General features: G+C 44.2%; 1 protein-coding gene across 3 annotated transcripts in view; it reads right to left on the bottom strand.

Annotated features, from left to right (window-relative positions):
* VGLL4 (vestigial like family member 4) overlaps positions 1-16,330 on the bottom strand; it is a 142,344-nt gene that overhangs the window by 63,579 nt on the left and 62,435 nt on the right. Inside the window, exon 1 of one of the 3 annotated variants that reach the window (XM_064496255.1) lies at positions 9,461-10,083. The exons of the other annotated variants lie outside the window; for them this stretch is intronic. Within the exon in view, the coding sequence (XP_064352325.1) occupies positions 9,461-9,542 (82 nt within the window). The 5' untranslated portion in view covers positions 9,543-10,083. Of the gene's footprint in view, positions 1-9,460; positions 10,084-16,330 lie in introns of those variants that run through there. 3 annotated transcript variants of the gene reach the window in all.

Genomic DNA, 16,330 nt, shown 5'->3' with positions numbered 1-16,330 from the left:
TCTAGCACCTCAGGTATACCCTCCCCACAATCACAATTTCAATGTTTCTTTATCTTTAATGAAAAGACAGAGGAGTAGATTCACGTATAAGCAGACGCCCCAGTGCTTGGTGCTAAGAGCAGAGATGAAGGGCAAAGTCCTCCCCTGCCCGGAGCTTGCAGTCAGGCCGACAGATGAGGAGGGCACTCAGGGAGAGAAGTTCTCGCACAGAAGCACGCATGGCCTGCCACGAAAGCACAAACAAGGCACCTAGTCCTGACAGGGGGGAGGGGTGAGAAGGGAACCTTCCAGAAGAAGCCTCTGCCCGTGAGGGACTAACAGGAGCCGCAAGGACGAGCAGGTGGCATTTCAGAAGGAGGCAGTTTGGTGCATCTGGACCACAGGTATGAGACGAGGACGGGGGTGATGGAGGGCGAGGTTGGAGGGGTAAATGAGGAAGGACACTCTGGTCGTGTTGTGGACGGGACGCAGGGGCCGGTCGTATGGTTATTTCAGCCATAACAAGGAAGACCAGTGGAGACCTACTACGGGAAGAGCTCCTAGCACCTCTCACTCTACGCTTTGTTCTGAGGTGACCATTCTTGCCCAAAGCTTTGCTTTTCTCTGTTCCAAATTAGTATCTCCTGCAGTGGCCACTTGGCTGAGCTCTAGACCCATGTATCAACTTCCTTTTATTTTAATTGTTTTATTTACTTGGGGGGGAGTGATTGTTTATTTATTTTTAGAGGGGGTACGAGGGATGGAACCCAGGACTCTGTGTATTCTAAGCATGCACTCTACCACATGAGCTATAACCTCCGCCCTCAACTTGCTTATATTTCTCTCTTCTTTGAAATGCCAAAGATCCTTCAAACTCAACCTACCTGAAACTAAACTCATGATCTCAGCCCAGAACCAGACTTGGCCCCGTGTTTCCTATCTCTGCAAACGGCAGCACTATCCATCCACTTGGACAAGCTGGAAACTTGGGGGCGGTAGGGAGGTGGGGAGACCCTCATGTCCTCTCTGTCCTCTCCCTCATCCCCTGCTTCCATCCACAACCACGTCCTGTCAGTCTTCTCTCTAACCGTCCCTGAGACCTCCCCACTTCTCCCCTCCTCCACGACCACCACCACGACTTGGGTTACCACCACCTCCTGCCTAAACCACTGCAGGTTCCCATCCCTCCTTTTCCTCCCATTTCCGTATTTTCTTCCAGTCTGTCCTCAAGCTGAAAAACAAATGTCTCTCAGTTGGCCTTCCCCCGCCACTGGGAGCCTCTAAAGCCCCTCCTGACACCTTTCACGAGCCCCTTGTTCATGACCAGGTTGGGGCTTGTTAAGTGCAGGGGCCAAGGGATGTAAGAATTTTAAGAATTTGGGAGGAGTCAGCACCCAATGGCATAAAGAGACTCAACTGAGGTAAGGACTAAAAAGTGTCTGTGGAATGTGACGCAAAGATGTCATTTAGTGACCTTGTCCGGAACTGTTTCAATGGAGTCGTGGGAACAGAAACCCAACGACAGTGGACTGAGGACAGGATGGACAGAAGGTAAGCAGAGTCACACTGACCCTCTTCTTCCAGTAACCTGGATGGCAAGGAAAAGAAAGTCTAAACGCTAAAGGGGAACACAAGATTCAGGGATGGGTTAGTTTCTGTTTTAAAGTTGGGAGGCACTTGTGCGTACGCACATGATGAAGAGCGAGACTCAGGAGAGGAGGAAGGGGCAACCAGAAAAGAAGAGATCACTGATGAGTCCCTGAGACCAGAAGGGCTGGAACTTGTGATCAGGAGAAGAATTAACTTTTCATTGAGCCTCAGGGAAGGAAAAGGAGGATGGACCTGGATTGTGAAGAGTTTGCACAAGGGAAGGCCAGGGAGATGTGGTGGTTCCTCTACTGTCTCCTTCAACGGCACACAGGGATTCTCCAAACTCTGTAAGAAGGCTGTCTCCCACTCTCTCTGTCGGACAAAATATAAAGCCAAGCACAGTATACGGTATGCACGTGTGTCTATTATACATACATGATGTGGTGTGTTGCCTATGGGACACCAGGAGCAATGTCTGGCGACTGCTGTCAGCCCTGGAACCCGACGCCCCCTCCCGCCTCCCCTACCAGCACCAGCCATCTCTTACTGATATGGAAAAGGGCTCCACCAGCACCTCCAAAAACTGATGGTAACTATTCCCAATTGTGAATTCCGCAGGGCGGTGCTAGAAAGCTTTACACAGCTTTTATACCAAGAATGACTACTATTTTCCATCCCCTTTTACCCTCCACTCAATAGAACTTCAAGCCTGGTACAGCTGCTATTACATATTCCTTTAAAAAGCTACCCAAATCACTCTCCTGGGTGATTGTAAGCTTGGCAAAGAGGTCAGGGCTTTTCAGCAGGGAAATAAAGCAAGGGTTCTCTGCAGGGTCAGCCAACCGTTTATCAGTTGCTCATCGGAAAAACAACAGCTTAAAAGAGCACGCAGAGTAAGAATGGGAGAACGTGGGTACCCGAAAAAGCTGCTGACACTGAAATGAAATTTTAAATGAATCCCTTGTCACTGTAATAGGGCTGCCACATAATGGAAGATGTGTTTGTTTTCCAAGGAGGTGGGGGGAACGTCCAGAAATTTGCAGTCATCACTCCCTCAACTGTTATCAGGGAAGAAGGGCAGGCCCGGTCCAGCTGGATGTGGGGCAGTGTAAACACTGCTAAATTGCTTGGCAGGACGCATCTGCATCGAGCCATTACATTCTGGAATGCACTCCATTCAAATCAAATCATTAGCCAAGAAGATTTAACAGGCAACTCTCTTCATGCAAAACAGATATAAAATAAAAATCCAGGGCAACACATAAGGACCATCCTTTTTCATTCATGATTTTAGAAGGTGCGGAATGCGGACTCCTGTCTCAGGACTTCACTGTTCTCTGAGCCGTCTCTGGACAACACAGAGCAGTGTTTGAACACTGGAACAATGTAAGCCTTTTCTGTATATCAAAAAGTCCCTGGATTAACATCCACAGAAACCTGGCACGGCCACAAAGTTGACTTGTAACAAGTCTCAGCCTTTAAGCAAATTGCTTATTAATGCAGAACTAAAGTTTCCGTTCAGAACCTCATTAAGCTATGTATCTCCAGAAGGGGCCCCTGCTCTGCGCACTCCAAATTTCTCTAACAAACAATTTTCCATTGCAGCATGGGTCGTGGAGGGTTGTAACAGGTAGTAAAGATTGTGAACAAAATAGGGACTGAAAAAAAAAAGCTCAGGCTGAAGTGTCACCAGATCCATTAGCTGTGGAGCAGCAGGTGAATGAGAAGGCAGGCTGGACTTCCACGTATATTCCACGGCAACTCCCCCCGCCCGCCCCCCCAACCCCGAGCAGCAGGCTTCCTACGGAAAAGACAACCTCTTAGGACACGTCCACTACTTTAAAAGACCTCACAAACAAGACACTAAAGACTTACAGGAGAATCCCAATATATCGAGCTCAAAAAATATATATATATGTTTATATATCTCTCCCTGGCAAAACTAAGCTAATTTGTTTAGAATGGCACACACAGAGGAAAGGTATAAAGAAAAGCAAGTTACAACTGTGATGACCTCTTGAGGTTGGGAGGAATTCTGATTGGGAGAGAATACTTGAAGAAAGCGACGTACTATTTCTTGACCTGGTGATGATGATTACAAGGTTGTTTGTTTTTTTTTAACTATAAACTCCACATATGTTCTATGCACTTTTATGTGTATCTGGTATGTTTCATAATAGAAAATATTAAGAGATAGAGACACACAAACACACAGATACAAAGTGCAACCCCAAGGACTAATAACACATTCCTTCGCAGAGCAGAGGCATTCCACAGATGTCTAAGAGGATGGACGGTGGGTGACAGAAAGACTGTACTGAGTTTTCTCTGATCACTTACTAAATCTATTTCAGTTTGTTATGTTTACAGACTACTTTGCAAACAGATGGGCGAAATGTTAAGAGATCAGAAAGATCATATAAATAGCAACAAATTACAGACAACTTTAAGAATGGATTTTCTATTTTATTTAGGGTAAATAAACATTCTTTCAACTTGTAGTGATTCACACTGTTGGGATTAAAACATACCCTGTATTCAATATACTCTGAAATTAGAACAATCTACAGAAAAGAAAGAGAAAGAAAGAAAGGAAAGGAAAGAAAGGAAACAAGGAAGGAAGGGAAGGAAGAAAGAAAGAAAGAAAAAAGAAAAAAAAAAGAAAAGAAGGAAGGAAGAAGGGAAAAGGCAAGATAAGAAAGCAAATGGATGGAAATGTTCCCTTAGAACTTAGGGGAACAGGTAACATTCAAGAAGACAGAGAGGGAAAGGGCGCTCCCAGAGAATAAAATCATTCTCAGTCTCTGCTTTTCAAATTAAGTGGCTGAAGTTTTTTTTTGGGGGGGGGGTGTTGGGAGGAGGCTGATATATGAGTTCATTACGAAATAAAAGAGGGAAAGAGACTTATCTGTAAGACCAACGGACGGTGCTAAGCAAGGCAAGCGCTCAGGGCGCACAGGGATACCACTGAATCTAAACGGCCCCAGAAGAAACATTGAGACACATGGAGATAAAACAGATACAGCCAGAAAAACCCCGGGTAAGACTGGTTTTACATCCCTGTGCACACGCACAAGCGCTAGATCTGGATCTACCTTCTTCACAACAAAGCCCGGTTTTCCGCAACATCCTCACAATGAGGCAGGACCGCGCGCTCTCGACGGGTCTTGAATCTTCTCACACACGGAGGGGGGCATTTCTTTGACTCTTATGGCATGTTTTTTTCTTCCCAGTGACAAATCCAAACACCAGAGGAATAGAAGGCCACGCAGACAATAGGGAAGGGAAGGAGGAAGGAAGAGAAATCCGCCTTCCAAAACAAAGCCATGTGCGGGTGAAATAATCCTTCCAGAAGAGGGCAGAGAAACGAGGGAGGGGAGCTGCAAGGAAGAAGGGGATCATCACGCCTTCCCCTCACAAACTGTAATTAGAAGAAAGACAAGCTGGCCGGGGCTCTGGCGGGAGAGCTCTCGGGCTCACCTGGGCACGTTTTCTAGACCAAGCTCTTCCCAGTCTCTCCCGTCCCCTCCCCTCCCCCTAGTTCAACCTCTCTCCCCCCTCGCCCCCCTCTCCCCGCCTCCTCTCCCCCTCACTCCTGACCTCCTCCGACAAGTTGAAAGCTAACGTGAACTGAATTTCCACAGGAGCTGCTCAGTGGACAGTCAGAGGCTGGGGAGAACGGAGCTGGTACAGAAGGGCTCTGCTCTGGGCCCTCTTCCCCGTAACAGTCCCCAGTGCCCTGAAGTTTCCTGATGCCTCTGAGCTCATTAGACAAAGAACAATGAAACCAGGACTCCATCAAACTGCTGGGGGAGGAACTGGCAGAAAACAAGAAATTCCCCGGCCAGCCCTGCTCCCTTCCCAAGCAGGGTCTCACTCACACTCCATGAGCCCTGTTGTGGACATTTTCCTTTCAATTCCAGAAAATTAATTTAAATGTAGCCTGGGATGGTGCAAGTGATAATCATCTCCTGAAACAATGACCCACGCTAGAAGTCGAGGCGCTTAGAACACACTTCTCTCAAGCTTTCAGAAGATCACAATATGCAATCTATTCTTACTTTCTCCCAATATAAATCACACCGTCAAATTAAAAGGGGGAGAATTCTTCTACCGAATTACACACTAATGGCTCTTAACCCATAATTAAAGTATCACTAACAGCAGCTTAAAGCCACAGCCAACCATGAGCACATTTATTAGGACCTAAGTTTTCAGCACCAAGTAATTATGTAAACATAATCATCACCATCTTGGGAGGACCAGTGGTCTCACCAGCTCCCTGCTCCCCTGGGACGACTCTTGGTGAACTGGCATCTCCACAAGGCCTCCTTCTCTGCACAGTCAGGAAAAAAAAGGAAGCCAAGCTAAGTGCCAGAGCAGCAAGGACAACGAACTCCAACAAGGCCAGTCACCTAGAGTTCTCGGGAGCATCTTGCCTGAACAGCACGACAGTTTGGGAACCTGGGCCAGCAACTGGTTTCAGAGCAATGATGCATCCAGGTAGGGTCAACTGCGCATCATAATCCAAGATGCCGCCCCTGTGCTGTGGGCGGTGACGGTCCCCAGGATAGAGCATGGCCCCTGACATCAAGGAGGTGATCACTGATTAAGGAGACGAGACAGGACATGAAATAATTCTGAAGAGGTGGTATTGCACAGAAGAATCAGAACCGTCGAAAGCACTGACTGGGTTCTCGCCTCAATTCAGTTCTCTTACAAACTTTCTGAATGAACTTGGGCCTCAGTTTCCTTGGCAAAACAAGACAAATGTATTAGCTGCATCTGAGGCCCTGCATAGCTCTGCAATAATGAGGTGATTAGAGAGTGCAAGACAGCATATAATTAAGGGCCAAATTATACAGTAGTGACCACGACTGCTAAGGGAGAGACTTCGTTGATCTTGGAGACAGACACTTCCTGAGGGCCACCCCGGGCACTGTGCCAGGACTCAGGGGTGCAGCGGGCACAGAGCAAAGCCCTGCTCTCACCAGGCTTCCAGTCTACTGGTCAGAGCTGCAGTCTCAGGAGCTCAGACGGAAGAAATGAAGGCGGGTGGGAGGGATGGCCTCTGCCCTTTCCATGGAGAGAGGCAAAACTGAGATTCTGGTGGGTATCATCTGAACATTCAGTTGAGAGGGTGATGAAGCCCTGGGTTACTGCTAAGGACTGCAGCGATGAAGCAGAGGGTTTTGGAAAGACTCGTGAAGTAGAAGCAGAGATCTGCTAATTGGCTCATCACCACGCAGGTGGGAAGGAAGTGTCCAGAAGTCGGCCAAACACAGATTCTTCCTGCCCTTCGATGATCTTCTTTGCCTATCCCATCAAGCCCCTGCCCAAATCCACTATTTCTGGTTACGTTTTTTTTTTTTTTTTTCCTTAGTTCTCTTAATTACGCTTGTAGGTTTCTATACAGAAAGTCAGGTGCCACAGAGCAGTCCCCAGGCAGAGTCCATATCTAAGCCATGCAGAGCTCACCCTAAATGTGGGATTTTAGGAAGACCTTGTATGCTAAGAGATAATCTGCTTTAAAAAAAAAAAAAAAAAAAAGACCTATCTGTAAGTTGCTAGAGCAGCTGAGGAAAGACAGTGCAGACACATGGTTTATTTTGTGGAACAGAGCTCTAACACAGCTGAGGGAAACAGCCTAACTTACCTAGAGGTCAATGAGCCTTCAACATCTTGCAGTTTAAAACTGAAAATTCAGAAAATTAATTTGTCCCTTACTCTTGAGAGACGTGAAACGTGCCTGTGCTCTACATGAAATCAAATGCTGCCCACCACCTGAGCATTCCAGTTTACAAACACCTGCCCTGCAGCGCTGGTGAGCAGACAGGTGTAATGCGAGTATTCTCAAAGCGCTGGATCTTAAAAGAACAATAACTGCTCCAACTTCTCTTACCAAAACAAAAACCAAAAAACAAAAGCCATCTAAGATCTACGCCCATCTTCCAAACACCCTTTGGAGTTCAGCAGATGTGTGCAGTGTTTACACTGAGAAAACCACTGGGACATAAACAACCCGCTATAAACACCACTCAGGTTTTGCTGTGCTTTTCTTCATTTCCTCTGTATTTATTTCGGTGTTAAAATAATGTTAACTTTCATAATAAGGAAAACAACACCAGATGTTTCAGTCAAACAGACAACAGACAGCACATCATCCCACACATCTACTCAACTTTCAGAATCAAAGTTTCTTCCCCTCAGCCGAGGAGGGAGCCTTGAAGGCCACTCTCCCGTGCGGCACCCACTGCACAAGAACACACATTCCACCGGCTTCCCCTCGCCACCTGCAGACGTGAAAAATTAATGTGGTATCAATTTCCTAACAATCCCTGTATTCCTCTTTTAGACTCATCACTGTTTTGTGTGGTTCTGAAAATATCCTATTACTCAATGACACAGACAATCCAAGAGAAATTGCCTCTGAATGTTAAGTTCTTGTTTACTGAAAAAAAAATTTTTTTAAATTGCAGGATGTTCGTTTCACAGGGAACAAGCCCAGTCACTTGCAGCTTAGACCATTTTAAAGAAGCCTGCCTTTTAATGAGTGACTTCCGACGCACAATGATAGTTAGAACAGCAGATTCAAAGAAAGCAAGTCACCAAAATTCTCATTCCTAGAACAAGCAGGGTTAAAAAAAAAACACAAACCAACTTTAACTATGAGATTCTTATCCAGAGAGTTACATAAAAAACAACATGAATGAGACTTTTTTTTTCCTTGAAGGGGAAAGGGTAAGTTTTCAACTGCTTCGGCAACAGGCCTAAAGTTTTCACATGAAAAACACAAGCAGATCGGCTCACCCTCCCAAGTTTCTTCGGAGTTTTCTTTTTCGAGAGGAATGTTCAGTTCACTACAGGAAAAAACATGGAGACTTCTCCTGCCGAATCAGAAAGGAGATGTCCCCCTGATCTGTTCGTGGCCACCACAAAAAACACTCTCCCCGCCAAGCGGAACTCCCCCAGAGCTCTGGCCACTCAAACTCGGACCATTACTGCTTTTTCAAAACGCACGTAGATAACGTTCCAACAGATTCAGAACTCGCCTTTTCTCTTCTTACTACTGACAGAGATGGCTTGAAATACTACAGGGTAGTGGGGAAATACCTCATGGTTTAGTAGGAGGTAATAAACAGTAAGAATTCAGAGCCTTTTTTTTTTAATTTAGCTTTCTGTTGGTGCGTTGTGCAATCACTTCCTCGGGGGACCTGAGTGTGGAGGGAACATCCTTCAATGTCAGAACTCTCTCTCAAAGCTGCACAGGAAATGGGAAATCAGACAAAGGGCCAGTCTGTGCTCTGTGACATGGGTGCCCTTCCAGTCCCTCAGACTGAAAAGAAAAATTCCTCATTGTTTGGGACAATCGCTCCCGAAAACAAAAACTCACTGTAACTTTCTGTTCCCCTCTACATGAAAACCCAAAGCGCCTGTTGGCTGTCGGAACACAACAGGAATACTGTATGTGGACGGTGTATGTTCAAAGCAAGTATCGAAGAAAAAAAAAAAAAAACCCCGACATGTTGAACTTTTTCCTTGGGTCCTAGAAGATTTTTCCTCTAAAGAAAACACCAACAGAAATCAAAAAATAAATACATTTAAAAAGAGTGAAATTTTTGAAGAGTTAGTATGTGGCAAGCGTAAAGCAAAACTTTTAACAACGTAGATTTCACCACCCTCCCCCATCCCGGCCCCCAGCCCTCTCCACTGTAACCCCTGAAGTTTAAGACACAACAAACTTGGCACCAAAAACAGTACGTAAGAACCGCTGTACTTTGAAAGCCCCCTAAAGAACCAAGAAAGAGAACAAAATGCAGAGCCAACCAGAACCAGAAAGAAGGAGTGGCCTTGACCAAAGCAAGAGTAGCTTCTAGAAGGGACCGTCTACCTTCATAGCACAGAATGCCGATATTGTTGTTCATCTTGTCCAAGTACTGGTAGTTCAACAGGTCCATCTTCATAAATAGCATTTATTGGGCGAGCACAGAAAACCAGCTCTTTGCTTTCGCCCCAAAAGCGTACGTTTCAAAAATCAGTTATGGCTGAGTAGCTCCAGGCTCTTCTCTTAAACTTCACAAAGACGGAGGCCCAGCCTCGGATGATCCAAACAAAGTAAGTAAAAGTTTAAAAAAAAAAAAAACGCACAAAAAAAGTCGAACTTGCAGAAAATCCTTCAAGGGTTTGTGGGTAGCGGGTTTACGTACTAGACCCTCAATCAAGCGTTTAAAAATCGTTTCAGAAGTCTTTATGGGTCTTTCTTCGACATGAGAAAGGAGCAAGAAGGAAAAACACGAAGCACATTTCCTAGGACAAAGCGGCGCTCGCGTCCCTCGCAGCCCGCTGCAAGTTAACTGCGCTGACACGCCGACTATGCCTGGTATGACTCGTATGTAAACGAGCTTCCCCTTCCCCGGGAGGGGGCCGGCGCATGCTCGCTCAGCCCGCAGCGCTCCAAATGTCAGGGATATTTTCTGCACCAGATCAGTCCCTAAATGCATTAAGTGTTTGAAAGAAAAAGAGGAGGTGGAGAGTCTGCGGGGAGGGGCCGGGGCAGAGCCGCTCTTGACAGGAAGCAGCCCTGCCACTGCAAAACCGTAGGCGGAGAAAGAAAACCCAGGAAGTTGCTTTTTCAGGAGCTGAGTGAAAAAGTACAACAAAATCCATCATGGAGGCAAACTTCCGTGGAATTTAATTTTGCTGTAGCTTCACTTTGGGGTTTCAGAAACTCAAAGCGTTCTGCTGTGGTTCTTTCTTTTTTCTTTTCTTTTCTTTCTTCTTTTTTTAAAATCTGTTTTTGTTTTTCTGGGGGTGGGAGGGGAGAGTTACTTAGGTTTATTTATGTATTTAAAAAAAATTTTTTTTAGTGGAGGTACTGGGGATTGAACCCAGGACTTTGTGCATGCTAAGCACGCACTCTACCACTGAGCTACACCCTCCCCGTTTGTTCTTCTTTTCTTTTCTTTTAAAAGTGTTTTATAACGTCCATTTACACTTCAACTGCATATTTAAAATTTTGATGTCATGTTACCTATAACTTCTCCCATAACAACTCACATAAACAGGGCAGGGGTGGTATCACCTTTTTACAGCAGTGGAAACTGAGGCTCAGAGGGATTAAATAATGGTCTATGGCTCCCAAAATAGTTGGCAGAACTACTTTTACAGTGTTTTACTTCCTAATATTATAACCTTCTAAAAAACAGGGAGAGGAAGAGAGAAGGCTGGGGGTGGGGGTAGAGGGAGGAGTTTAAGCAAGTGAGACTGAATATCCAAAACTGAAAGCCTGCTTGAAATGACGGGCAGGGGGATAAAATTATTTCCGTTTTGCACACAGGAAAGCGGTTCCATCTGTGTATTAGAGGCCAGCAGACTAGCATGCTGAGATGTCATCCCTTATAGGAAAGACCTGGGGCTTCAACGTCACCTCTCCAATATCTCGCTCCAGTATGTGCCCACAGGCTGTGGACTGAATGAGTAAATCACTGAATAGTCAGTCTTCAGCACATGAAGAACACGCCAGCGAAATAAGGGGGAAAACAATTTCATCTTTGCAGATGGCGGCTTGCTTTTGGCACCATAAATAGATTAATAATTTACCACAGGTAGTGTTTCTCCACTGATATTATTGTACGCTATTTGGAGATTTAGAAAATATCAAGGGTTTGCTCTACTGTAGACCAAGACTTGAAATCTTAATACTCAAAAAGAAAGAACTGAATAGATAATTTCAAGGGATTATATGTTAAAAGAGTAGCAACAGTTGCAGTCTGTGTAGTAGGCATGTTCACAGCAAGTTGTGTTAATCAAATCTTATTTGGAGATAAATCCAACATCCAATATCACCACTGCAACAGGAGAAACTGGGATGGCAGCAGGTAGAGCAGGGAACAGGAAAGTCGGGACTTCACAAGCGTTAACCTACATGGCTATTTACCAGCGCTAGACTACGCACTCTAGGTACTGAATGGGCTACACTGAAAGGTATATATATACCATCAGTTGTAATTAAAATACTTAACGAAACTTGGTGGGGAGGGTTTGAAGAAAATTCTTAAGGCATTAATACGCACATCTAATATATATTACTGTACTTAATATCTTCAGGTACAGATTCAAATTCAGCTGACAGTTTCAGTTCAAATTCAACTATACAGATGGTTACGCAGAACAATTACTGTGCTCCTTCCTTGACATAAATTCTCAATCAGAAAACGTTACGAGTCATCAGTGTACCCCATACAGGAGAAAGTTAGCTGCACCTGAGAATTGGTGTGAGGCTTTTAAGAAATCCTGACGCTGAGGCTGCACCCCAAAATAATCTGGGGGTGCGGGGCCCAGCGTGGGGACCCATTTTAAAGAGTCCCAGGTCTTTCTAACATGCCGCCACGGCTGAGAACCACTGTTTTTAATCTCAGGGGGAAAAAATAACCTGCCTGCAGATACCTCGTTTATTTTGAGAAGGAAAGCCTGCTTTTAAAGTACAGTGATTTAACCAGATTCAAACAGCCCAGCTGTAAAGATATGAGTGAAATATTCAGTAGCTTCCCTTTGATGACTCAGGAGCACTCACAATGTGGTCCTCAATCTCTGAGCAGCAAGCATCTGTGTGGACAGTCCCGCAGGTAGACCTGCACCTGTGTTTGGAATGACCTGTGTGCTAAAACCCGCAGCCCTGACCACATCCTTCCCACTGATCTTGAATGCTAGTGGAGTGCTACTGAGAGACATGGCAAAGGAGAGTGACCCTTTAGGGACTTACAGCAATGACACAGAATCCCATGCCAGCCTGGACCTGGCCTCCCACATCTCCCACCTACACCTCAAGCCCAGTGAACCACTCAGTTATCTTCAAAACCACATTATAGCACGTCTCCTGTGCTCTCTTCATGAAAAGCTTTTCCACCCTATCAGCAAACACTCATTCTTCCCTCAAGACTTGGCACATGCCTCCTCTGTCCTGCGGGACCCCCGCCCTTCCATCTGTGCATCCCTGCTCTGGGCTCTCACTTCCCGGACACATGCTCCTGTCCTAACCGGCCTCGCCTGTAAGGACAGGGCTGTGCCTTCTGCACCTCTGCAGGGTCGGTCTGGTAGAAGCCTGGCAGCTGGCAGGCCATTAATAAATACTTTCTGAATGACATGTGTCAGGCTAAATCATGTCAAAGGCAGATTCTCCATCTCCCCCGCCTGCTCCCAGCACACACTGGACTAGCTAACCTTGACATTTCTCAAACTGGATTCTGCCAACATCTCCTGGGGACCACGGGTCCTCCTATTTGAGGAACACTCACCTAGATTCTCACCAGGCTTCAAGTTAGTCAACACACTCACTAAAAAAATCCAACTACTGAAAAATGTCAGTGCTTCTCAGGTTCATTCACAGGCTAACAGTCGTAAAGTACCAACAGGACATTTCTCTGCCTTTTGAGATGGCCTGCACTCTGTCTGTGGAGTATGTATCTCCCTAAATAAATCTACCTTCACTCTAAAAAAAAATTTTTTTTTTAAAATACCAACAGAATTGTTCTTAAGGAAACTGGAAAGATGGTTCTAAATTTTATCCCCCAAAAAAGAAGAAGAAAATCAAGTAGAAAGATTTTTTTTTAAGGATGAAGAAATTTGATCTACCAGCTATTTAAAACATAAAGTGAACAACATTTTGGGGGGTGGAACTGGGCACAGAATAAGAAACACTAAACAGATATTGTCAAAAGAGTTTTTACTGTAAAAACTTTAAAAACTGTAAGAAAATGTTCAGACTACCTAACTTGGAACAGGGAACCATTTTCTAAGCTTGGGGAAAAAAATCTTAAATCAAAGAAAGAAATCACAGAGGAAACTACTGAAGAATTTAACTGAATATACAAATTTTATGTTTCTGTATGTTTGAAAACACCAAAGCCAAGTAGAGAGGCAAAACACGAAACAGAAAAATGTATCTGTAACATGTATTACGGAGAATGAAGGATAAAGGTTCTTGGTATATAAAGGGCATTTAAAAATAGAAAATAAGAAAAAGACTTGAATTACTTTTAAATGACCAAAACCAGGAGAAACAAATGGCCAGTGCAGTTTTAAAAACCGATTTGATCTCATTAAAAACAGAAGAAGAAAAAAAAAGCAAATTTTAAAAAATTAAGTGATTCTCTACTGCCAAATTTTCCATCTTTTTTTGTTGTTGCTGCTGCTTTGTTTTTTTGGTGGGGCCAGGTATTTAGATTTCTTCATTGATCTATTCTTAGAGGCGGTACTGCATTTCAGTCTTACTTGATGCAGGTGAGGTGAGACGCCGTTGGGATTTGTGTCACTGCCGGTGAAAAAGTGTGAGCAGGTAATGCCTCCCTACAGAGCGACCTGCACACACATCAAGCTATCCGCCGTGGTGTAAATCCTCGCGTCCTTCCCCTTGCACTGGACTCTACTTCTACAACTCTGCCTTAAGAAAAATAACAAGATTTGTTCAGAGTGACATACAGATGCTTATCATTCTTCTGTTTATAACAATGAAAACTTGAAAACCTAAAAGTCCAAAAATGAGGGAATGCAAGAAAACTGCAGTGTATCAATGACAGAGTAGCACGCAACCATTATATTCCCATTCAAACACATGACAGGAGGAAATGATACGCTCAAAATGTATGATAATAGAACTACCTGTTAACTGAAAACAAACAAATAAAAATAGGATATAAACATAGTACATATCCTAACCACCCGTTTTGCTCATGTAGTTCTGAGTGTGTACACATACATAGAAAAAAACATACTTGTGTTTAGAAGACTGGAAAGCAAACACCAGAATGTTCGCAGGGCCTGTCTTTGAGTGGCGGGCATTTTTTACATTTCCCTGTATTTCTAATTTGCCTACAAAGAGTGTATTCCTTATGTAATCCAAGTGAGAGTAAAGGAAGTTCCCCGCTCGATAAAAAGCAGGCGCATGATGAGCAAACACCCCAGGGTGAGGCGTAAGCAATGGATCGCATGTATCTTATTCTTAAACACCGGGACACATCCTTTTGGTTCAGATTTGACAACTAAAGGTAATAAAAATTCCTAACGCTTATTTAGAACTTTGTCGGATTTCAAGACGTTTACAACGAGCTATCTGTCCTAAAATAAAAGTCTCTGACACAGCTCTGTAGATCGATTATCTCCATAAGACTGGGGTGGGGGGGGAGGGGTGCAGGGAGCCACTCTCTGTACTGGACACTTCCAGAGCACGTGGACATGTGTGCATATGCTTTTGTCTGCCATTATTTACTAATTCTTTCATCTGTTAGTGTCAGCTCCCCAAATGAGAGCGTCAGCTGCTGGGGAGAAGGGAAACCAGGCTTCAGTTCTTGGCACTGGGCTCCCCGCAGCACACAGCAAGGGCCCCTGAAGTGTTCCTTAGGGCAGTGTCTTAGCATCTTTGTGGAGTAGTGACGCAGACTGATGGCAGAAGGAAGCCCAGGCTAATTACGAGGCCAAATGGTGCTACTTGCCAGAGCGCTGACTACCAGTTTAGAATAGAATCAGCAAAACTGTGAGCTGCTCCATAAAAGCCACATGATCACAATCACTCTCCAGACACTTATTAAAAAATAAAATGCCTTCGTGAGCGCACCTGCAGAGCAGGGGATATTTTCATGTTCAGTCTAACAATAATCTCTTCAAAGACACCAAGAAATGTAAATAACCCTATTGGGCTACTTGGTTCCCTCGCTGGATTCAAACACTCTCTTCTTCCCAGGATTCTAAATAAACTACGTATTAGCTAATGCTTTCATTTTAAAGTTGTTTTTCCTCCTTACCATACCTACATTTATTATTTTTCAATCACTTTAACCCGATAACGTGAAGAGAAATCAAAGAGACCCTACTAAAGGAAGAAAGTAAGTTTGACCATAACTTGATCTACAGCTCAGTGAACCCAAAAGCTGGATGTGCAAAAATGCCATGTTATTGGGGGCAGGTAGAGCTCAGTGGCAGAGAGCGTGCCTAGCAAGCATGAGGTCCTGGGTTCAATCCCCAGTACCTCCATTAAAAATAAGCAAATAGAATTTTTAAAAAATTTTAAATGTCAAGTTAAGGTCATCTCTAGAATCCACTGCAATGTATGGGCACGTCCTCCAGTGCAGGGTGAACAGTGATGATGAGGAGGACGATGTTGTTAAACACTTCATGGGTCAAGGCACTGTCATTTTTTCAATGTGATTATTTTAATCACTAAGACAAGGTTGTGAGAAGGAAAGCAAAGAAAAGGGTTTAAGTGAAAAGAAACTTAGCATTGAGAGGTAAGAAAGAAGACTTAAGGAACCAAATTGTCTTTTCTTTTAAATATTGTTTAGAATGCAAAGTTCTGTGGCTCCTCAAAGGCTCAGCTAAGACCCCTCCTTCCACAAGAAATCCATTAGCTGGGATTAATGTCTTTATTCCACTGTGTTTTAGGCTTATAACGCACTTAATTCTAAAAGAAAGCAGACTATGACATAATTTATGTACCTCGCCCCTACCAGATTATACAGACTGCTTTGCACACAGTAGGTCTTCAATAGCGTAGCTGCTGAATTAAGGAAGACACCAAAACAAAACAGTTTTCAAATGCCTCAAGCATCAATGATGTGAGCCTGAATATCTACCTGTTAGGTTCCATGTGTTCTATTTTCTTTCAAGGAAAAGAATTCCTAAATATATCACAAAATATTGCTTATTTCTCTAACTTGGAGTTGCTCACAGTGAAATGATGATGACAAACATATAGTATTTTGTCAAACTT

This window comes from Camelus dromedarius, chromosome 17, assembly GCF_036321535.1.
Source record: "Camelus dromedarius isolate mCamDro1 chromosome 17, mCamDro1.pat, whole genome shotgun sequence".
NCBI classification, from domain to species: domain Eukaryota; kingdom Metazoa; phylum Chordata; class Mammalia; order Artiodactyla; family Camelidae; genus Camelus; species Camelus dromedarius.
This window is presented reverse-complemented; position numbering and strand designations above follow the sequence as displayed.